This window comes from Oncorhynchus mykiss, chromosome 14 (assembly GCF_013265735.2).
Source record: "Oncorhynchus mykiss isolate Arlee chromosome 14, USDA_OmykA_1.1, whole genome shotgun sequence".
Taxonomy (NCBI): domain Eukaryota; kingdom Metazoa; phylum Chordata; class Actinopteri; order Salmoniformes; family Salmonidae; genus Oncorhynchus; species Oncorhynchus mykiss.
Genome location: NC_048578.1, coordinates 20,142,271 through 20,165,264, shown reverse-complemented (window position 1 = coordinate 20,165,264; position 22,994 = coordinate 20,142,271). Strand labels below are relative to the sequence as shown.

The following is a 22,994-nucleotide window of genomic DNA, read 5'->3' as shown; positions in this document are numbered from 1 at the left end:
TAACTAGATTTAATGTCTGAAAATATGAATACTTTCTTCATGAAACTCAATTTTCCACCACCTGGATGCAATATGCAACATTTAGTTGTGGAAAATTGTGTTTCATAAAGAAAGTACGCATATTTCCCCCCCTCTTGCCATTAAATCTAGTTAAGGAGGAAATCGATGCATTTGCAGCCTGCATGGAGAATGTTTTAGGTACAAACCGGTCCACGGGGATATGATTGTATTGCCGGCTGCATACAATGCGTTGGACGGTATGATGGAAAATACTCAATCAATATCTCCATCTGCCGGGCTTTGGGCTAACACACTTTGATGCTGGAGCAGGCCTTATGATTCTGATAATATACGTCCATACTGTTCTGATGTAGCCTTTGTATGGGAATTAATATTTTTTTCCCTTTCCATATTATGACCCGTCCTTCTCTTTTAATATATATGCGCAAATGATGCGCAGCGTAGAAATTCTCATTAGCGAAATCTGACACTGGCTGTAACCACACCTCGCAAGTCCGGGGTTTTCGTAGCAGCTGGATGGCTAGTTGTCTAGCCTGGCATCTGGAAGCTGTGACATTGAAGAGGAGGGAAGACAGCATTGAAGACAAGGTGCCACATGGAGGATTTACTAGCGATCTAAATACATTATTATAAAAGCTAGCTATGCTACCGGCATTTTGATAAACACAGCTAACGTTAGTTAACTACCACGCATATTTTGTGTGACTGCGAACGTGAGTTGCGTCTGAAAACAAACTTCCAGGACCAGACTAACATTTTCTCATGACAGCAATATCAACATAGCATGACTACACTAGCCTAGGCCCTAGCACTCCCCCGCCGGTTAAACGTCCCGGTAGACAGCTGTCACCTGGAACTTTCCTTGGGTAAACGTCTGGACGGTCAGTGTATATACCATTAGTTACCACCCGTAGCTAAATATATATTGGTGAGAATGGATTCCTCCTCGGGCTTCGGGAGTGACGAGCAGTGCTTGGCAATATCCTTATGAAAGTCTGCCATTTTTTTTGTTTAGCTTTTTTAAAACTAGGTAGCTGTTAGCATGCTAACATAGCTATAGGTTTTTAGGTCGCTAAGTTATCCAGCTAAATTAACTGTTTAGGTTTGGTTGCATTTTATATTTGTAATAATATTGTCTTGCAGGTCAAACATTTTGTTGTGTTTACTCTGAATATTTCAGCTGATTAGTGTTTTTCTCAGTCTGACACTGAAATAATGATCCATGTTTTACTAGCAGGGTTGATTTAATACGACCCAAGAAAGCCTTTGGTCAACTGACCAAGACCATACGGAGAGCACACCTTACACCGGTTTTTAATTCTCTGTGTTTGTTTTCTGTGTGTTTTAGAATAGATTTTGAAAGTTTTAGAATTTATTTAGACAATATTATTTTATTAGTCTTTAAATCACTTCACGATTGTGCACCCCAATACATGACAGACATGCAGAATGTACCCAGTAGGTCCCACAGTTCCTCTGGCACTAGCCTTTTAACTATCCCAAAGCCTTGGACCAAGAGGCAGACTTTAGTTACTATGCCCTCAGCCCCTGGAACAGCCTGCCAGAGAACCTGAGTTTTTAAACTGTGAAACTTTGGGCATTTTTTAAAAGAGATCTTTAACACCTTTTTATTTTTGTTTTTCCACAGGGTGCTCTTAGTCTTTTAGTCATTCAGTTCTTTTAGATAATTCATATTTTGTATATATTATTTTATTACATTTCAGCTTTTTAAATTATTATTATTTTTACCACGGATTAGACTCTACAGTCCTTGTTCTCTGCATTTGCATCCATAAAGTTTGATTTGTTAACCCAGTAAGCCTAGTTAGCTAGCTAGGAATATTCTGTCCATAGAATTATAATACAAAATAGAATTAAATAGGATCTCTATGGCTCTGTCCAGCTGTGCATGTCTTGGAATCGCAACAGCCTACAAACTCTTGCTTTTTGCTTCAGTTTCCAAAACAAAACAGTATATGGTCATGATGACTTACTGTTTGTAGGTTGTGCAACTGTACTAACTAGCTTAACAATTTTTTTCTCTCAATAATACTACATAAGCCTTATACACGTCTTCCATTGTTATTAACATATAGCTCCATTTGAAGTATTTCACAACAACCTTGAATAGACAACAGTCTGGAATAGCTAGTGTGGTTAAATATTTGTTGACCAAATCATAGCCAATATTCTGGTCACTCGGCCTATTTGTAGTTTCATCTTCAAGTTCTAGCCTGCCCTAGTGTGTGTCCCTGCCCTCTCATCATTGCTGCTGGTTCCTTAATAGTGATGCTCAAACTGTAAGAGGACAGGAGGTAAGGCTGTCCGGTCAGAAGGAGCCCAGGCTACTGTCACTGATTGAGTTCTCTGGGGAGTTTATGTAAGTACTAACATTAGAGAACTCAGTGTCTGAAAATGTATGTTCATTCATATCTGCCTTTCTCACCCATACTGGGTCATAATGATGAGTTGTACTCAAGTGGTCAGGTTTATTTCTGTCAAGCAGTGGTGTACAATTTGAGATGAAACATTGCATTGCAAAACCTCTTCCTGTCCGACTGCTACTTGCAGGACATTTTTGCTTGTGTGGACCATCTGTACAAGACTATGCAGAAAGACCATACCAATGTTTGCCATGGTGTTCTGTAGTCTACCTTGCATTACAAGGTTCCTCATTATGTTTTTAGCAGCATAATGTTTGAGGGTGAGTGATGATTGACAGGTATGCCTCTAGAAAGACACAGTGCAGCACTACAGCATAAAACGATAGACCGGTGCAGCATGCCTGAATTGATCCGCAGGCTGTGTCCTGATGGGAGTTCACCTCCAAATGCATGCAGACCATTTAATTACAAACCTCAGATTGCCTAGTGGTTTTCATGTCAGAATCTCATGTTGACGCAGTCAGCTGCCAAAGTGGCTTTTTCTGCAATCAGATGTTTTTATATATTGTTTTGATATCGGGGCACGGACCCCCTGCAGTACCTCCCCACTTTTAGAAGCCTGGGTTTACAGCACCACTCTAGGCTTTATCTGACAGCCAGCACATGAGGAGATTCTCAGTCATCAGCTCTGAACATGGTTGCTTGTTTGATGTTTTTGTTTAGTGTGTGATAATACTCAGGACCATTTCAGCTGGTGTGTGTGTGTGCAGTAGAAAGACAGAGGTTAGCCCCAGTGCCAGCCATCACGCTGCCTATTATGTCTGTATCCCACCACCACTCTAATGAGACTCACATGAGAGCGCACACAAACTCCGTGGTCGACTACGTAAATGCATTAAAACTATGTACACACTGAGCCAAGGCACTTAACCTGCTCCAACCTCTATGTATCTAACAGCCCCCTGCTCCAACCTCTATGTATCTAACAGCCCCCTGCTCCAACCTGTATGTATCTAACAGCCCCCTGCTCCAACCTGTATGTATCTAATAGCCCCCTGCTCCAACTTGTATGTATCTAACAGCCCCCTGCTCCAACCTGTATGTATCTAATAGCTCCCTGCTCCAACCTGTATGTATCTAATAGCCCCCTGCTCCAACCTGTATGTATCTAACAGCCCCCTGCTCCAACCTGTATGTATCTAACAGCCCCCTGCTCCAACCTGTATGTATCTAACAGCCCCCTGCTCCAACCTGTATGTATCTAACAGCCCCCTGCTCCAACCTGTATGTATCTAATAGCCCCCTGCTCCAACCTGTATGTATCTAATAGCCCCCTGCTCCAACCTGTATGTATCTAATAGCCCCCTGCTCCGACCTCTATGTATCTAACAGCCCCCTGCTCCGACCTCTATGTATCTAACAGCCCCCTGCTCCGACCTCTATGTATCTAACAGCCCCCTGCTCCGACCTCTATGTATCTAACAGCCCCCTGCTCCGACCTCTATGTATCTAACAGCCCCCTGCTCCGACCTGTATATATGTACATTGCATTCTGAAAATATTCAGACCCCTTGACTTTTTCAGCATTTTGTTACGTTACAGCCTTATTCAAAAATGTATTTAATGTCTTTTCCCCTCAATTTACACACACTATCCCATAATAACAAAGCAAAAAATGTTTTTTTGTGTGCAAATTGATAAAAAAAAAAAAGAATAACTATCATATTTACATAAGTATTCAGACCCTTTACTCCGTACTTTGTTGAAGTACCTTTGGCAGTGATTACAGCCTTGTCTTTTTGGAACACCTGTATTTGGGAAGTTTCTCCCAATCCTCTCTGCAGATCCTCTCAAGCTCTGTCAGGTTGGATGGGGAGCATCACTGCACAGCTATTTTCAGGTCTCTCTAGAGATGTTCGATCGGGTTCAAGTCCGGGCTCTGGCTGGGCCACTCGAGGACATTCAGAGACTTGTCCCGATGCCACTCCTGCGTTGTCTTGGCTGTGTGCTTAGGGTCGTTGTCCTGTTGGAAGGTGAACCTTCGCCCCAGTCTGACGTCCTGATCGCTCTGGAGCAGGTCATCAAGGATCTCTCTGTACTTTACTCCGTTCATCTTTCCCTCGATCCTGACTAGACTATTAGGCCCTGCTGCAGAAAAACATCCCCACATCATGATGCTGCCACCACCATGCTTCACCGTAGGGATGGGACCAGGTTTCCTCCAGACGTGACACTTGGCATTCAGGCCAAAGAGTTTAATCTTGGTTTCATCAGACCAGAGAATGTTGTTTCTCATGGTCTGAGAGTCCTTTAGGTGCCTTTTGGCAAACTCCAAGCGGGCTGTCATGTGCCTTTTGAGGCTTCCGTCTGGCCACTCTACCATAAAGGCCTGATTGGTGCTGCAGAGATGGTTGTCCTTCTGGATGGTTCTCCCATCTCCACAGAGGAACTCCGGAGCTCTGTCAGAGCCAGCTCTTGGAAGAGTTTTGGTGGTTCCAAACTTCTTCCATTTAAGAATGATGGAGGCCACTGTGTTCTTGGGGACCTTCAATGCTGTAGACATTTTTGTGGTACGCTTCCCCAGATCTTCCCCAGTGCTTCGACACAATCCTGTCCCAGAGTTCCACGGACAGTCCTTCGACCTCATTGCTTGGTATTTGCTCTGATATGCACTGGCAACTGTGGGACCTTATGTAGACAGGTGTGTGCCTTTCCAAATCATGTCCAATCAATTGAATTTACCACAGGTGGATTCTAATGAAGCTGTAAAAACATCTCTAGGATGATCAATGGAAACAGGATGCACTTGAGCTCAATTTCGAGTCTCATAGCAAAGGGTCTGAATACTTATGTAAATAAATAACGTATTTCTGATTTTTTATTTTTATAAGAAAAACCTGTTTTTGATGTGTCATTATGGGGTATAATGTTTAGATTGAGAAAAAAGATTGAATCAATTTTAAAATCAGGCTGTAATGTAACAATGTGGAATACGTTTCTGAATGCACTGTCTGTGTGTCTTTCGGAGGTTGGGATGAAGTGGAAGTCACATTTCGGTTGGACATTGTATACAATTGGTGAATAAAGTGAACTTAATCTAAGCCCTGCTCTAGTCTGAGTAGTAGGCCTATGCTATGCTCTCATAGGCTGAGATGTATAATTTATTTATCTAGGCAAGTCAGTTAAGACAAATTCTTATTGACCGGGGTAGGCTGTCCTTGTAAATCTCGGACGATGCTGTGCCAATTGTGCGCCGCCCTATGGGACTCGCAATCACAGCCGGATGTGATACAGCCTGGATTCGAACCAGGGACTGTAGTGCCACCTCTTGGACTGAGATGCAGTGCCTTAGACCGCTCATAAATGAGTGATTACCAGGAGAGGTACTAGGAGGGGAAGATGTCAGGCATGTGTACTTCCAATGTCAAATGGGTTTTCAATTATGTTATGTTACTCTAGAGCTGGGACGATAAACTGAAAACTATCGACACGATCACTTATCGCAGGCATTTCATTATGATAAAGTTAGGTCGTCTATACTAGCCTATAAGTTATGAAATTAAATAAGTTATGGTTGATCGTTAATGGGACAATTGATGGCTACAGCCATCAAACTAGTAGTAGCTTAAAGGATAATAAAAAAAAATGTTAAACTGTGGTAGATATCTATGTTATGATCGTATCGTTCGATCTATCGTGGTCGCATCAATTCATGGAATTTATCGCAATATGGGTTAGAGTTAGAGTTATCGCCCAGACAGAGCTTGCCATAGTATTATTAGGTCTACTTGTTGATGATAGGTGGAACCTATTAGGTCTATATATAATGACAAGGGACTTTATAGGGGTGTTTTGGAAGAGAAGTTGGGTATACTACTTACGATGCCATCTCCAGCTAGCCTATTTGGAACAGAGTGTCCTGACCTGACACATTCAGACAAGCAGCCAGGGTTGCATCATGTTCCACTTCTGCACAGTAATCACATTTCTTGTTAAGAGTTGAAAGGAAGTGTGGACATGTTCTGACGCCCTGCCTGCTGCTGTACAGTCATTGGTAGGGAGTGAGACTTGACCTACATTAACCCTCATCACAGCTCAGACAGACGCTCCATTTGAGTTGGATTAGAGCTCAGGCCTTGTGATCATTTTCATATGAGGCTCTCATTTATTTGAATGTGTTGCATGGATTTCGGTTGGAATCGACTTCAGTTCACGGATGCTTTGGCTGTTGCATTGTCATCATCAGGGAGAGAAATATGACCCCACATTAACCCACACATCACAGCTCTGAAGCTCTAACATAAATACCTAATCATTTACTTTTCATTGCGCTTGCATTTTAATATCTTGCATCATGAAACGGCAACTGTTTGGGCTAAGTTACATAAGTTCTGTTTACGTTGATCTTTTTCCACTTAAATGTTTTAGGGAAGTCTGTAAAATCACTATGACAACACCTCTCTTGCTCACTATACTGCATGAGGTTTTATGCAAATTAGATTAAATGAAACTTCCTATCTGAAGACCAACCATGTAGGGTGCTGTATTCAAATATAATCCTCTCCTCTCCCTCCAGGTTAGGTGTTTTGGCTAACCCTGATACTGTTGTGTCCTGTCCGGTACATCAGTTGTCCATACCCATCAACAGTCATTTTCAGATTGTGCGAGGTAAGTGACCACCGGGTCTCAATTCACCTTTTAAATTCCATGTATGCCTACCATTTAGTTTTTCAATGTAACTAGGCTAAATGTTTGGGAAGTGTTATTGAATGGTACCATTGTTTGCAGTGCATGCTAAGGAAATGCTATTGAACTGCTACAGTTCAGAGCAGATTTCAGAGATTTGATATAGAACGGTTCCTGTACCAACAGACAGCTGATTGTGATGCAGAGCCCCTCTCTTGTAAAGCCTGCAGGCATTTAAACTTGACATTCCTTAACTCCCTACCATGGTAGCAGTATTAACTCAAGGTTATTGCTTGTCGTAGTGGAACAAGTCCAAGGTGCTTTGTTTACGATGGCCAGACATTTGAAAGTCAACAGCTAGTAGCTAGAGCCTATTGAAACCTGTTGACATATTCACTCTTCCCCACAGACCTTTGAGCCTCACGTTTACAACTCTTTAATGTTCTCTTTTTAACTGCTTTATTTCAGAGGCCGAAGAAGCGCTGCTCATTGACTTGCCATCAAAAAGTAAGTAAGACTTTTCTCCTCATACTTCTGTTTTTTAAATGGTCATCCACCTTGATAGGAATTGTTTCTAGTGGAGGTTTGCTATAAGTAAGTCAGCATCATTGTGTTGTTGTTTCAAACTTTATTATAGGAGCTTATGTGCAAGACCAGTGTTGTGGAAACAGTACTACAATAACAACATGACAATCGTTTGTAACAGAGCTCTTCATCCAATTTGGTTACATTTTTAGTGCATGCCATGCATGCCCTGAGCTCCATGCCTGGTTGTCTCTGCAGATTTATTTAGTTGCAAAAGTTGGTCATGAGTTGCCTGTGGCTATGGGACAACCTGCACTCTGTTGAAATAGCTCACTGTTGGCAAATCACTGTCTACCTCATTTTGTGCGGAGTTGGTAGACATGCAAGTGGACATGGGTAGTGTCTCCATGGTTGTGGTGAGTGAGTAAATGGTATATTTGTATAGGCTAAGTTGTGGTGAATGTAACAACGTATCCTGTCATGTGTTGTCTGCCTGCCCCTCCTGCCCTGTCACTCTATACCCAGCAATAATTGCCCCTTAGGAATAAATAGTGTATTGAATTGAATGAGTCTGTGGTAGCCATAAGGGGAGTCAATGGTGGATGTGTGTTTCTCCCTGCCCCTCCAGCTTGCGTTAGGATACGGGTCAGAGGGGAGAAAGCCCTGGAGCTGATTCTGGAGCTCCAGGATGATGAGCGCAGCCAGTCCTTCTTCTCCCAGTTGAAGAGAGCCAAGCAGCAAGGTGAGCCAGTCTCTCTCTCGCCCTCGCTCTTTCTCTCTTTTTCTCTTTCACTCTGTCTTTCACACTCAGTCTCTCGCTCTGTCTCTCGCTCTCTGTCTCTCGCTCTCTGTCTCTCGCTCTCTGTCTCTCGCTCTCTGTCTCTCGCTCTCTGTCTCTCGCTCTCTGTCTCTCGCTCTCTGTCTCTCGCTCTCTGTCTCTCGCTCTCTGTCTCTCGCTCTCTGTCTCTCGCTCTCTGTCTCTCACTAAATCACGCTCTCTGTCTCTCGCTGTCTCACGCTCTCTGTCTCTCGCTGTCTCACGCTCTCTGTCTCTCGCTGTCTCGCGCTCTATCTCTCGCTGTCTCGCGCTCTCTGTCTCGCGCTGTTTCGCGCTCAGTCTCGCGCTCTCTGTCTCTCGCTGTCTCTCTATCGCTGTCTCGCGCTCTCGGTCTCTCGCTGTCTCGCGCTTTCTGTCTCTCGCTGTCTCGCGCTCTCTGTCTCTCGCTGTTTCGCGCTCTCTGTCTCTCGCTGTTTCGCGCTCTCTGTCTCTCGCTGTCTCGCGCTCTCTGTCTCTCGCTGTCTCGCGCTCTCTGTCTCTCGCTGTCTCGCGCTCTCTGTCTCTCGCTGTTTCGCGCTCTCTGTCTCTCGCTGTTTCGCGCTCTCTGTCTCTCGCTGTTTCGCGCTCTCTGTCTCTCGCTGTTTCGCGCTCTCTGTCTCTCGCTGTTTCGCGCTCTCTGTCTCTCGCTGTTTCGCGCTCTCTATCTCTCGCTGTCTCGCGCTCTCTGTCTCTCGCTGTTTCGCGCTCAGTCTCGCGCTCTCTGTCTCTCGCTGTCTCTCTATCGCTGTCTCGCGCTTTCGGTCTCTCGCTGTCTCGCGCTTTCTGTCTCTCGCTGTCTCGCGCTTTCTGTCTCTCGCTGTCTCGCGCTTTCTGTCTCTCGCTGTCTCGCGCTTTCTGTCTCTCGCTGTCTCGCGCTTTCTGTCTCTCGCTGTCTCGCGCTTTCTGTCTCTCGCTGTCTCGCGCTTTCTGTCTCTCGCTGTCTCGCGCTCTCTGTCTCTCGCTGTTTCGCTCTCGCTGTCTCTCGCTGTTTCGCGCTCTCTGTCTCTCGCTGTTTCGCGCTCTCAGTCTCTCTCTGTCTCGCGCTCTGTCTTTCGCTGTCTCGGGCTCGCTGTCTCGTGCTCTGTCTCTCGCACTCTGTCTCTCGCTGTCTCGCACTCTGTCTCTCGCTGTCTCGCACTCTCTCTCGCTGTCTCGCACTCTCTCTCGCTGTCTCTCGCTGTCTCTCGCGCTCTCTCTCGAGCTCTCTCTCGAGCTGTCTCGCACCCTCGCTGTCTCTCGCTCTCTGTCTCTCGCTCTCTGTCTCTCGCGCTCTGTCTCTCGCTCTCTGTCTCTCGCTCTCTGTCTCTCGCTCTCTGTCTCTCGCTCTCTGTCTCTCGCTCTCTGTCTCTCGCTCTCTGTCTCTCGCTCTCTGTCTCTCGCTCTCTGTCTCTCGCTGTCTCATGCTCTCAGTCTCGCTGTCTCTCGCTGTCTCGCGCTCTCTCTTGCTTCTCTCTTTCTCTTGGTTCTCTCTCTGCTCAACACTACTATGTATTATTCATGAACTCATCCAACATGTATTTATTTCCCCAGGGTGACTGACTTCCACGCCTTAGTAATTTCCCCCTACGTCCTCTTCTCTCACGTTTCACCTATGTCCACCGGTTACATTCCTCAGCTATGTTTACGGTCAGAGGCCCCTTTCAAGGTGGCAGTGGCACCGTACCTACTGGTATGTCCTATCTCTGATGTTGAGTTACCAGAGCCACAGTTGATAATCTCCTGTAGCCGTGTCTTTTGATTTAGTTTTGACTGTGGTTGATGTGGATTGTGGCTTATCTAAATGGGATTACTCGTATCACGTTAATATTGGTGTCCACTGTCTTCATATAATTTGCCACAGTTAAAAGACTGGCAGGGCTCTACGCTGACCTTTATTACAAGGTGCATGTGTGTGTGTACGTTGAAAAATGTAGGCGCACACAAAGACATTTAGGAGCACAATTAAAAATATGAACGGTTTTATAGATTGAGTCCTTCATTCTTCTAAGCGCACTGGTGCTCCTAAATTAACATTCCAGGTTAAACAACAAAATATTTAGGCGCATAAGCGAGTGAAATGGTCTCACTGTAGAGCCCTGACTGTGTCCCATCACTACTCTGTTATAGATGCATTGTATATAGACTAATGTTTCAACCCCCCAAAAGTGCTAAAAATATAGAAAATCCATTACATTTCTTAATGATTATGACCTCATTTACAACACCCACTCCTGGAATATTGAAAGCAATAGGCTATCTATTTTAAATATAGGTCCCCAAGCAGTTTGGCTTGATTGGGGACAGTAACAGTTTTTGAAATGTCGAACCATTGCCTTGGCATGGCTGATTTAATGATTGAGACAGTGTAACCCCATTACCACAGGCTGAGGGTTGCTTCCCAAATGGCACCCTATTTCCTATGAGCCCTGGTCAAAAGTAGTGCACTTTATAGGGAATAGGGTGCCATTTGTGACACATCCTCTTTCTCTCGAACAGCCCTGCTGTGCTGGGTGTTGCCTCATTTCCCTAACATTTTATCTCTAGTAGTATTTGCGTTGTGAAAGGTCAATAGAAACAAGATGGGTGTGTATAGAACAATGAGTGTGATCCTTGGAAGGGAGTGTTGTCGTGCTATTGTCATTGTATTGCATTTCTCTTTAGATCTACAAAAAAACAACCTAGATTTACTGTAATCTATGAGATCATTCTTGGCACTCGTATTAGGTTGCTTTCCACATTTGCAGTTTGCAACGTGTAGAGAAATGCTGTCTCATGTAACTCACAGAGTAGCTTTGTCTCTTGATTGAGTGATCCAGCGCTGCCAACTTTTCCACAGTCGAGTCCAAAAGCAAAGCGATGGATCCTATCATGCCGGCTCCCCGCAAGGTCTCTGTCCCAGTCCCACCCATCCCTCCTCAGAGAGGGATCCACAAAGCTGTCAACTCTCACACCAAGCCCACCGGCGTACCGCCACCGCCTCCCAACCTCAACAACAGCTCTTCAGCCAACCAGACCGGCACAGGTATGGACACATGGATAATATTGGTCAAATTGAATGAAGAAGTTCAAATTGATTGCATTTTATATAGAGCTTTTCCAGATTCTCAAAGCCCTTGACATTGTATAGAGTAACTTAACCTTATCCAGAACCAATGTCCAGCGCCCAGCTGGGTGATGCTACTGCAGCCATTTTGCACCGGATAGTTACCAGACATCAGCACACATTACAATCAAGAGGTCAGGTGTGAATCCTAGACACTTGTTGCATATGACGGTTGAATGATACAGTGAATGTCACAAGGTTTCTCACATATGAATCTCTCCTCTATCTCAGCTGACAGACAGGACCCAGCTCTCTCTCTGGCCATAGACTTTGGCTTCGAGGACAACTTCAATAATTCCCTCAAAGTGGAGGAGAAGAAGAACCAGCAGAATGGCATCGGGCCCCCCCGGGAAGCTCCTCCAGTTCCCCCTCTGCCTCCACGTAAAGGCTCCTACACTCCCTCCAATCCTCTCCCACCCACACCCATCCCCACTTCCAAAGACAGAGTTTCGTCCATACAGGCTAAAGATGCCGCCTTCATCACGCCTTCCAAAACAGAGTGAGTGTTACCAGTAGGACCGTCCCATAGTATGCTCATCCTATTGGAGATGTTTTTTTTTCCCTTTAAAGAACTATCTGTATTTGGCTTCTGTAGAGTACCACAGTAAGAGTCATAATACTTATAAAACCTAGTGGTCAAACAGGGAAATGGTTCCTATCACTTTTCCACTGTTCATTTTTCCCATAGGGGATTTTTAGAAACACTTAAAATAGGGGCTGTGTTTCATGTAGGCTTACCCTGGCATGAAGTTTTGATAGCTATGTAAATTTCTCTAGGACAAGGTGACTTCTATCATTATATTCACCTGTATTTAACCCTCAAAAATGAAATCCTAATTAGCTGCTAATGTGGCTATCATAAAGAACTACAAATCCCATGATGATCTGGGCGAGACTGCTGAACCGAGTCAACGGTAAGGATCTCTGGATGAACTATCTGATGTTAGCTAAATGTAGTAATAAAGAAATTGGCAATATTTATTTAAATTTACAATTCTATGAACTGTCTTATGCAAGTTTTCAATTGACATAATGCCTGTTAGCAAAGGTGTTAGCTAGAGGAGCTTGTAGTTTTGCATGTAATTTACTTTGATGCTAATTAGCATTTTGATAAAAGTCACCTTGTCCTAGAGAGATATACATGGTTATCAAAACGCCACACCAGGGTAAGCCTAAACGAAATACAGACCTTATTTTAAGTGTTTATCAAATCCCCTATGGGAAAAATGAATAGAAAAACGAATGGAACCATTTCCTTGTTTGACCGCTAAGTTTTATGGGTATTATGGCACCTTCACTGTGGGGCTCATTTGGTGTCAAAGGGCCTCTATTTATAATTTCGGTGGCCTAGATCTTGATTTGTAGCCTTTACATCACACCCTACCTGAAAAATAATGTAATGGAATAACTGTGGGAACGACTCACCTCACCTGATGTTGCAGTCTTAGTGTTGACCGGCCCACCTCGTGGTGTGACAGCCCCACCACCAACAGCATGCGGAACGCCATGTTCTCCACTCAGGCCAGCCAGAGAGAGTACCTCATCAAACACCGCCTGGCCAAGAAGGAGAAGGAATACGTAGACATCAAGGACTTCAGGTGACTGTCCATGGGTTTGTGTGGATGGTGGGTGGGGCAGTGAGTCACCGGCTGGGTTCAAACCTGGGCCTCCTGTGTGACCACATTAGCTTGTGGAGATGATGCAAGTCTTCAGGTCTCAACCAAGGCAACATCACAAGAGTGGTTCATTGAACCAGCTCCATTACATATGCTCCCCTGCAGTAGCCACTTGTGAGTCTGGCCAGAAAGTTGAGGAGATCCATTGAAAGTTGAGGAGATCCATTGAAAGTTGAGGAGATCCATTGAAAGTTGAGGAGATCCATTGAAAGTTGAGGAGATCCATTGAAAGTTGAGGAGATCCATTGAAAGTTGAGGAGATCCATTGAAAGTTGAGGAGATCCTTTGAAAGTGGGTTATAGCAGCAGTTATTCCACATTTTTCTGTAGTTTTTCCGTGGTCCATTTTCAAAATGTGCAGGGTCCTGGGTTGAACTAAAAGTGTCTAAGCCAACTTTTAGTCACTGAGCTGTAAGTTCTTATTCTTAGCTGTAACCCTTATCAGGCTACACTCTAGCACTAAACTCACACATGTTTCTGTCTACATAAGTATGTGAATGTCTATATAAGAATGTTTTGTGTGTTTCAGATTCTTTTCTGGAACGTGGAATGTGAATGGCCAGTCTCCAGACAGCAGTCTAGAGCCCTGGCTGTGTTGTTCTCTAGAACCCCCTGACGTCTACGCTCTGGGGTCAGTGACATGTCTATCTGAGTACCCAATGTCTTCTACACAGTATGTATGAAGGAATGAACCTGGGTCGTATTCATCAGTGCACATCGTAGCAAAAATGTTTTGCAACGAAAAACGAAGACAAGCGTTTCTTATTGGACAACTTCAGGTAGTCCCTCTCTTCTTCAGTCCGTTTTCTTCTGTTTGTTGCCTCGTGAATACGACCCAGAGTTGTGGAACTAACAATTGGATCCTCTTAATTCCTCATTAATGATGGGATGGACGTTGCTAGTTGTAAACTAGACATTTCATTACATACTATAAAGAGTGCTTTTGAAGACTTTCCCAAACATTGGAACTACCGCACTGATTTCCCTGTGCATTCTGGGTGCTGTAGTTTCCAGGAGCTGGACCTGAGCACAGAGGCCTTCTTCTATCTGGACTCCTCTAAGGAACAGCTGTGGGTAGAGGCTGTGGAGAGAAGTCTGCACCCCAAAGCCAAGTACAAGATGGTGAGTCAATGAGCGGAATCTTCTCATCTTCAACACAAATGGTTTAATCAACTACAATATTACATTATTGTGATTATACACTGAGAACAGCGGATGTTGATAAACTGACAAGTTTGGTTCATAATAGGTTGATAGAAGCATCCATATCCAAATTCTGTCTCCCCAGGTGCGTACCATTCGACTAGTGGGCATGATGCTAGTGGTGTTTGTCAACAAGGTGCACAAGAATCACATTAAAGAGGTTGCGGCGGAGCACGTGGGAACTGGCATCATGGGGAAAATGGTACGAACGAGTCAAGTCAACTAAGAGGAAGTGTTTGTGTTTGCCCTTTGCTCCCATTAACTTTACGACTTAATAACATCCTAACTTTAAACTTTATGACATTTATAGATACAGTAGGTACATAGAACATAGACATAATGTAAATGATTAGATATTTGAATACCGCAATAATATACTGCTACTGCAAAGTATTGTAGTATTATGTTCATATACTGTAAAAAGGTATAGTTTTTCATATAACTAGTGTCCTTTAAACCCAAACGGCCTGAGCATCTGTTGCAAGACGCTTTACTAAACAAACAAATCAATCAGTCAGTCAACGTACAATGTTTTCTTTTCTCATTCCAGGGCAACAAGGGAGGTGTGGCGGTGCGCTTTGTGTTCCACAACACCAGCTTCTGCTTTGTCAACTCCCACCTGGCGGCCCACGTCGAGGACTTTGAGAGGAGGAACCAGGACTACAAAGACATCTGTGCCCGCATGAGATTCCACATGCTAGACCACCCTCCCCACAATATCGTCAAACACGAGTCAGTCCCCTCCAAGACCCATACTGTAGAGTCATAGTTCCAATGTCTACATTAGCATACCACTTAGTGCATTAGCCATGTATTCTCAGTACTACTATATGTTTCAGGGTCAAGGGGCTTACAGTAGTCATTACTATTATAGATGGAATTCTTTGGTGCTAATGTAATTAAATCCCAGAGAGAGAGACATTCTCAGGCAATAGTCCGGCATTTCAACATGTCATTTAACTGTAAAATAGTGTAACCATGCCACAGTATTTTTTCTTCATACAGTGTAATGTGTAAACGTATGGTATTACTGTAAGACTGTTTACATGCTGTTGTGTTACAATACATAACTCTTCATCCATTCTGTGGTCCAGTGTAGTGATCTGGGTAGGAGATCTGAACTACCGGTTGTTTGTGTACGATGCAGCTGAGGTCAAACAGCTCATCTCCCACAACCAACTGAGGAAACTGCAGGAGTATGACCAGGTGAAAATACACACACACACACACACACATCTGTTATCTAGTCCGTTGTCAATGTTTTAAACACTTTTTAAAATGTATATTAAAATACGAATGAACTAATGCTTGAAGTCATGTTGGCATTTTAAAGTTCTGCACAACAACAAAAAGAAAGACATTCAATATAACAAAGCCGGATTTCATTTCCTCTTTTCTCTGGTTTAAAGGGTTATAAATACTGGAGTTCCTCTGTCTGTCTCTGAATAATGTGTTGTTGGTATATTTCCCCTTCTGCCTCTATGAAGCTGAATATCCAGAGACAGAACAAGCGAGCTTTCACAGACTTCATGGAGGGAGAGATCAATTTCATGCCCACGTACAAGTATGACGCCAAGACGGACCGCTGGGACTCTAGGTAAAATACCACTGATCCGGATTCCTTTCCCACCAATCACATACTTCTAGAACACCCATAGAGTTTTGTAGTCTGATGTGTCAGCTGTTACCCCCCCACCCTCCACCCAACTGAGTCCAAAGGATATACCCCGTGTAGGCTAATCCTCATATGCCATAGCACCTTGAATATTCATGTTAACATACCTGGTAAGATCAAACCTGAAAAGTCATATTTCCAACCATTCTCTCCAATATTGACGAGGTGGGCCGGGCCCCCTAAGCAGCTTTGTACCCCACTGCCTAAATTACACCCCACTGCCTAAATAACACCCCCCCCCCCCCCCCCCCCCCCCCCCCCCCCCCCCAGTGGTTCCCACAGTTTGGGAACCACTGCCTTATTGGACTAAGTCCACGTTGTCAATCACTGTTTCAATCTGCTATCTTTCATTTGGTGCCGAATGAACAGCTGACTCCGTGTCTCTACCCCTTGTCTTTTTCTCTGGGGTTCTCCTGTAGTGGGAAGTGTCGTGTCCCAGCGTGGTGCGATCGGATCCTATGGAGGGGCAGTAATGTGAAGCAGCTCCACTACAGGAGTCACATGGAACTGAAGACCAGCGACCACAAGCCTGTCAGCTCCCTCTTCAGTGTCGGGGTGAGGATCATGTAAACACACACACACAGAATCTGGAAATCACATCTGACTGATTGAGGTCGAGACAGTCAAGGGAGACCTGACATTCACAAGGAGTCCATTTAGTAAAATACACGTACCTTTAACATACTATACAGCTCATTGAGGATCATAAAATACAAGTTTGTTCTTGAGTAGCGTGCTTTATGCTATATTGAATGAATCGTTGTTGGATTGATAAATTCTATTTGTGTGTGTCACAGGTGAAGGTGGTGAACGAGGCACGCCACAAGAAAGTCTTTGAGGAGATTGTGCGCATGATGGACAGGATGGAGAACGAATTCCTCCCGTCTCTGGCACTGACCCACAGAGAGGTGAGTCAACAGAACACAGAGACATGATTCTCATCTTATTGATTTCCTGTCCAGCATTTCCTCCCCCCTGATATTTTGTGTCATATCAATAAGTCTGTTTTGTCAGTGAAGTCATATTGATACCAAGACAGCAAGTATTGAGTCAGGGACTTGTGATTTAAAATCCTGATGAAAAATGATAGCCTAAGAAAATGGACAAGTCTGCCCAGATGCTTGAGTTACTTTGCAGGTGTAGAATGGTATGGGGATCTATTTGCATTTCAAACAATCTACTGCATAGATCAAACAAACATTCTTGCACTCTGGCTTACTATAACAATGTCTGTGAGTCTGTCCTCCTCTCAACCTCTCTCTTTCTCTCCCCTGCTCTCCATCTCTCCCTCGCCTCCCATAGTTCACCTTTAAGGACGTCAAGTTCCGCCAGCTGCAGCGGGAGAGTTTTGTGATCTCTAACGACGGGCAGGTCGCCTGCCACTTTGTCTTCATCCCCAAGCTCAACGACTTGCAGTACTGCAAGAACTGGCTCCGCGCTGAGCCCAGCGAAGGCTTCCTAGAGCCCAGTAAGTCTCCTTCACTTTCAGCCACGCAGTCACACATAATTATCACACCATAATTTGCCAATAAATTAATAAAAAAATCCTACAATGTGATTTTCTGGATTTTTTTTCTCATTTTGTCTGTCGTAGTTGAAGTGTACCTATGATGAACATTACAGGCCTCTCTCATCTTTTTAAGTGGGAGAACTTGCACAATTGGTGGCTGACTAAATACTTTTTTGCCCCACTGTATGAACTGTTCTCAATGGTGTCATTCATCTTTTGTCATACCACCAGGGCTGTTTTCTTGAGGCACCAAAACCAAAGAAAATAGACAAACAAATCCTACCTGGATTAAGAAACGCTCATGTCTAGTTTTATTACAAATTGTTGTCAATGGCATACCCAAATGAACACTTCCCTTCTCGGTCTCTCCCCACCAGACGAAACTTTAGAGATCTTCCTGGATGTGTACGTGAGCAAGGACTCGGTGACGCTGCTCAACTTGGGAGAGGACGCCATCGAAGACATCCTGGTGCTGCACCTGGACCGAGGCAAGGACTACTTCATCACCATCTCCGGCAACTACCTGCCCAGCTGCTTCGGTACCTCGCTGGAGACCCTGTGCCACATAAAGAAGCCCATCCGGGAGGTCCCCATCACCAAGCTCATCGACCTGGTGAGTGGAACTAGCTAATGTGAAGTTGCTGTAGCAACCAGGGAGGGATACGTTCAAGGTAGGATAGGAGTGATGTTTGTATTGAAAAGCCATTTAAATAGTGTTCATTGCAGGATTAATTGAACAGTCAATACATTTAGTGTTCATGCAGGATTAATTGAACAGTCAATACAATGTCCATTTTTTTATATACTTCTTTAGTCATCTGCAATGGCAGATAGTTGTTTTTCTCCATGACACTTTTGGCACGAGACTCCGCTAAACTTGGCTTCCCTAACCCTAAACCTTCTAAATGGGTAAGAAATCAAAAACAGCTAACACTGCAGCAGGCCTCAAAGACTGGTGTTGAAGAGTACATAGATTTGGTCTAGATATTTGTCCATGTCTCAACCTGTGGCTGTGTTTTAGAATCCCCAAGGGGATAAGGAAGTGGCAATTCGTGTGTACAAATGTCAGAAGGGTTTTCCTGAAACATTGGGAGCACTGACTAAGTCTAGACTAGTCATATACTCGGGTCTACTTTATAATACAAAAAGTCTGTCCATGCATTTCTCCATATTGTTATTTTACACGGGCTATCTATATCCACCTTGGCCTTAGTTAGAGTCTATGTTTATATGATCCATTTCAAATGATCTCTTGCTTCCACGGTCACTATTCTAATGTCATTCTGTTTGACTCTGCACGGGTACATTTGTTTGGAATAATTCAATTTTAAAGGTTCAATCTGTAACTTTTTGACCCCCTGAAATGCTCAAGAAATCAATGCTGAAACAAAAAACCACTACAATCAGTGTGTATTACACTCGCATAAAGACCCTCTCCCAGTCTTGGCAGCCCGGGACAATACTTTTTTGAAATCAGAAATGACCTACAGATCGCACTTTTAACACAGCCTATCATTATCTTCCTGACTCCTTGGTGGTTATGCATTATCTCCTGTCTACAGTATCTCCTCTGTTCTCTCTTCTTTCTGTCTCCTCCCTCATTGCCTCTCATTGCCTTGATCATTCCTTTCCAACTCTTCACTGCTCTGCTGGGGGCGAAGGGAGAGGACAGCTACGTGGAAAAGGTACATTCTACACGGTGTGTCCACCGTAGAAATAGAATAGTTAGAGTCGTTCTATTTCTATGGTGTCCCACTCTCCACTGTGAGGCTAATCTGATGCCCTGCTGTTGCTCAGCGATGTAGGCAACCCAGGTTCTAGTCAAGTAGTGTTGCTTTTCTGATTTGACATAAAAACACCTGAAATTGACCAAATATATACAGGACCTCGTGTTCTGGATTAGGGAAGCACATTGGTTCAGACAAAACCATGGTCAATTTTTACATGCTAAGGGCTTCAGTCACTGTAGGTCTCTAGACCCAGTGGTGTCCTGTCTGTCCCTGTTACAGTAGTAGTAGTTATAGTACAGGTCTCTAGACCCAGTGGTGTCCTGTCTGTCCCTGTTACAGTAGTAGTAGTTATAGTACAGGTCTCTAGACCCAGTGGTGTCCTGTCTGTCCCTGTTACAGTAGTAGTAGTTATAGTACAGGTCTCTAGACCCAGTGGTGTCCTGTCTGTCCCTTTTACAGTAGTATTAGTTATAGTACAGGTCTCTAGACCCAGTGGTGTCCTGTCTGTCCCTGTTACAGTAGTAGTAGTTATAGTACAGGTCTCTAGACCCAGTGGTGTCCTGTCTGTCCCTTTTACAGTAGTAGTAGTTATAGTACAGGTCTCTAGACCCAGTGGTGTCCTGTCTGTCCCTGTTACAGTAGTAGTAGTTATAGTACAGGTCTCTAGACCCAGTGGTGTCCTGTCTGTCCCTGTTACAGTAGTAGTAGTTATAGTACAGGTCTCTAGACCCAGTGGTGTCCTGTCTGTCCCTGTTACAGTAGTAGTAGTTGTACTAGTCCTCAATGTAATATCCCCATAAGACTGTCATTAAATGTGCCTGAGTGCATATTATAAGCTCTGTATTTCAAAACCCTTATGAAGGCCAGAAGCCCCAACTGCAATAAATACGCTTTTTTTATTTAATTCCATTGTCCTCCAAGTATTGCTGAATCTCCTCTCTCCTCATTTCATGCATCTTGATTGGAAAGAGACCCATGGCTCCTCAGGAACAGGGTTAGAGTTAAAATGTACAGGAGGGTAGCTCTCCAGGAACAGGGTTGGAGTTAAAACCTACAGGAGGGTAGCTCTCCAGGAATAAGGTTGGAGTTAACCTACTGGAGGGTAACTCGCCAGGAACAGGGTTAGAGTTCAAACCTACAGGAGAGTAGCTCTCCATGTACAGGGTTGGAGTAAAACCTACAGGAGGGTAGCTCTCCAGGAACAGGGTTGGAGTTAAAACCTACAGGAGGGTAGCTTTCCAGAAACAGGGTTGGAGTTAAAACCTACAGGAGGGTAGCTCTCCAGGAACAGGGTTGGAGTTAAAACCTACAGGAGGGTAGTAAATCAACATCCAGGGCCTGATGTAATAGAGTTCTGTAAAAGCCTTTATTTCTGGTTGTAGCCAAGGCGACATCTTTCTTAGAAGCTGCACTCAAATACCCTTAAGGAACAACGGTAGCACTTTGAGAGGCTCTCTAACTCTTACAATAACTTCGGCCTAGCTCTTGATATTGTAATTGGCTCTGCAGGCTATCACGGTGTCCCACTCCAGTCCTGTGAGTGTGTGTATCCGTATGTGTGACCCCCACTGCCAGAGCTTATTTTTGGACCCACTCTCGCTTGTTCTCAGCTAGATACGAAACAATGCGATCCACTCCCAGTTAAATGGCTGTCCTCCAAGACGACCCGACATCCAACCCTCGAGATAATCCACTCTAATATGTTCCCTATACCTGAAATGACACGCAATGTGCCATATTATGTAATAATTTTAGGAATGGAATCAACGTTCTGATCAATGCGAAGGTGATAGCACAGGATGAATCAAATCCTCCTTAGGAATTAAGCAGCTCATAAGTTTATGAATCGACCGGGTAAAGTTGGGTAAAGCTGGTTCCAGTCACGTTACAAACCATAGAGATGATGTGTCAGAATCAGCCTGTGCTCTGACACCATTTCTTCAGTATACTGTAGTATCTATGATGGTTCTCTAAGTATAGTATCTATGTTTCTAACATGTTGTGATGGTTCTCTCAGTATCGTATCTATGTTTCTAACATGTTGTGATGGTTCTCTCAGTATAGTATCTATGATGGTTCTCTCAGTATCGTATCTATGTTTCTAACGTGATGGTTCTCTCAGTATAGTATCTATGTTTCTAACATGTTGTGATGGTTCTCTCAGTATAGTATCTATGTTTCTAACGTGATGGTTCTCTCAGTATCGTATCTATGTTTCTAACATGTTGTGATGGTTCTCTCAGTATAGTATCTATGTTTCTAACATGTTGTGATGGTTCTCTCAGTATAGTATCTATGTTTCTAACATGTTGTGATGGTTCTCTCAGTATAGTATCTATGATGGTTCTCTCAGTATCATATCTATGTTTCTAACATGTTGTGATGGTTCTCTCAGTATAGTATCTATGTTTCTAACATGTGATGGTTCTCTCAGTATCGTATCTATGTTTCTAACATGTTGTGATGGTTCTCTCAGTATAGTATCTATGTTTCTAACGTGATGGTTCTCTCAGTATAGTATCTATGTTTCTAACATGTTGTGATGGTTCTCTCAGTATAGTATCTATGTTTCTAACATGTTGTGATGGTTCTCTCAGTATAGTATCTATGTTTCTAACATGTTCTGATGGTTCTCTCAGTATAGTATCTATGATGGTTCTCTCAGTATCGTATCTATGTTTCTAACATGTTGTGATGGTTCTCTCAGTATAGTATCTATGTTTCTAACATGTTGTGATGGTTCTCTCAGTATAGTATCTATGTTTCTAACGTGATGGTTCTCTCAGTATAGTATCTATGTTTCTAACGTGATGGTTCTCTCAGTATCGTATCTATGTTTCTAACATGTTGTGATGGTTCTCTCAGTATCGTATCTATGTTTCTAACATGTTGTGATGGTTCTCTCAGTATAGTATCTATGTTTCTAACATGTTGTGATGGTTCTCTCAGTATCGTATCTATGTTTCTAACATGTTGTGATGGTTCTCTCAGTATAGTATCTATGTTTCTAACGTGATGGTTCTCTCAGTATCGTATCTATGTTTCTAACGTGATGGTTCTCTCAGTATCGTATCTATGTTTCTAACATGTTGTGATGGTTCTCTCAGTATCGTATCTATGTTTCTAACGTGATGGTTCTCTCAGTATCGTATCTATGTTTCTAACATGTTGTGATGGTTCTCTCAGTATAGTATCTATGTTTCTAACGTGATGGTTCTCTCAGTATAGTATCTATGTTTCTAACATGTTGTGATGGTTCTCTCAGTATCATATCTATGTTTCTAACATGTTGTGATGGTTCTCTCAGTATAGTATCTATGTTTCTAACGTGATGGTTCTCTCAGTATAGTATCTATGTTTCTAACGTGATGGTTCTCTCAGTATCGTATCTATGTTTCTAACATGTTGTGATGGTTCTCTCAGTATCGTATCTATGTTTCTAACATGTTGTGATGGTTCTCTCAGTATAGTATCTATGTTTCTAACGTGATGGTTCTCTCAGTATAGTATCTATGTTTCTAACATGTTGTGATGGTTCTCTCGGTATCGTATCTATGTTTCTAACATGTTGTGATGGTTCTCTCAGTATCGTATCTATGTTTCTAACATGTTGTGATGGTTTTCTCAGTATCGTATCTATGTTTCTAACATGTTGTGATGATTCTCTCAGTATAGTATCTATGATG

At 43.5% G+C, this 22,994-nt stretch overlaps 1 protein-coding gene across 5 annotated transcripts in view; it reads left to right on the top strand.

Moving 5' to 3' along the window:
• Nucleotides 1–202: 202 nt before the first annotated feature.
• Nucleotides 203–22,994, top strand: part of LOC110488962 (inositol polyphosphate 5-phosphatase OCRL) — a 29,884-nt gene continuing 7,092 nt past the window's right edge. The window contains exons 1-19 of one of the 5 annotated variants that reach the window (XM_036943128.1): nt 203–609; nt 6,982–7,073; nt 7,560–7,598; nt 8,245–8,358; nt 9,964–10,102; nt 11,249–11,434; nt 11,747–12,014; nt 12,958–13,113; nt 13,720–13,821; nt 14,198–14,312; nt 14,479–14,595; nt 14,944–15,125; nt 15,488–15,599; nt 15,881–15,990; nt 16,488–16,623; nt 16,866–16,976; nt 17,371–17,536; nt 17,956–18,191; nt 19,240–19,263. In XM_036943128.1, coding sequence (XP_036799023.1) covers nt 10,051–10,102; nt 11,249–11,434; nt 11,747–12,014; nt 12,958–13,113; nt 13,720–13,821; nt 14,198–14,312; nt 14,479–14,595; nt 14,944–15,125; nt 15,488–15,599; nt 15,881–15,990; nt 16,488–16,623; nt 16,866–16,976; nt 17,371–17,536; nt 17,956–18,191; nt 19,240–19,263 — 2,073 coding nt within the window. In that variant the 5' untranslated portion in view covers nt 203–609; nt 6,982–7,073; nt 7,560–7,598; nt 8,245–8,358; nt 9,964–10,050. Of the gene's footprint in view, nt 903–1,538; nt 2,402–6,981; nt 7,074–7,559; nt 7,599–8,244; nt 8,359–9,963; nt 10,103–11,248; nt 11,435–11,746; nt 12,015–12,957; nt 13,114–13,719; nt 13,822–14,197; nt 14,313–14,478; nt 14,596–14,943; nt 15,126–15,487; nt 15,600–15,880; nt 15,991–16,487; nt 16,624–16,865; nt 16,977–17,370; nt 17,537–17,955; nt 18,192–19,239; nt 19,264–22,994 lie in introns of those variants that run through there. The other 4 variants (XM_036943129.1, XM_036943130.1, XM_036943126.1 and 1 more) reach the window with 4 other exon arrangements.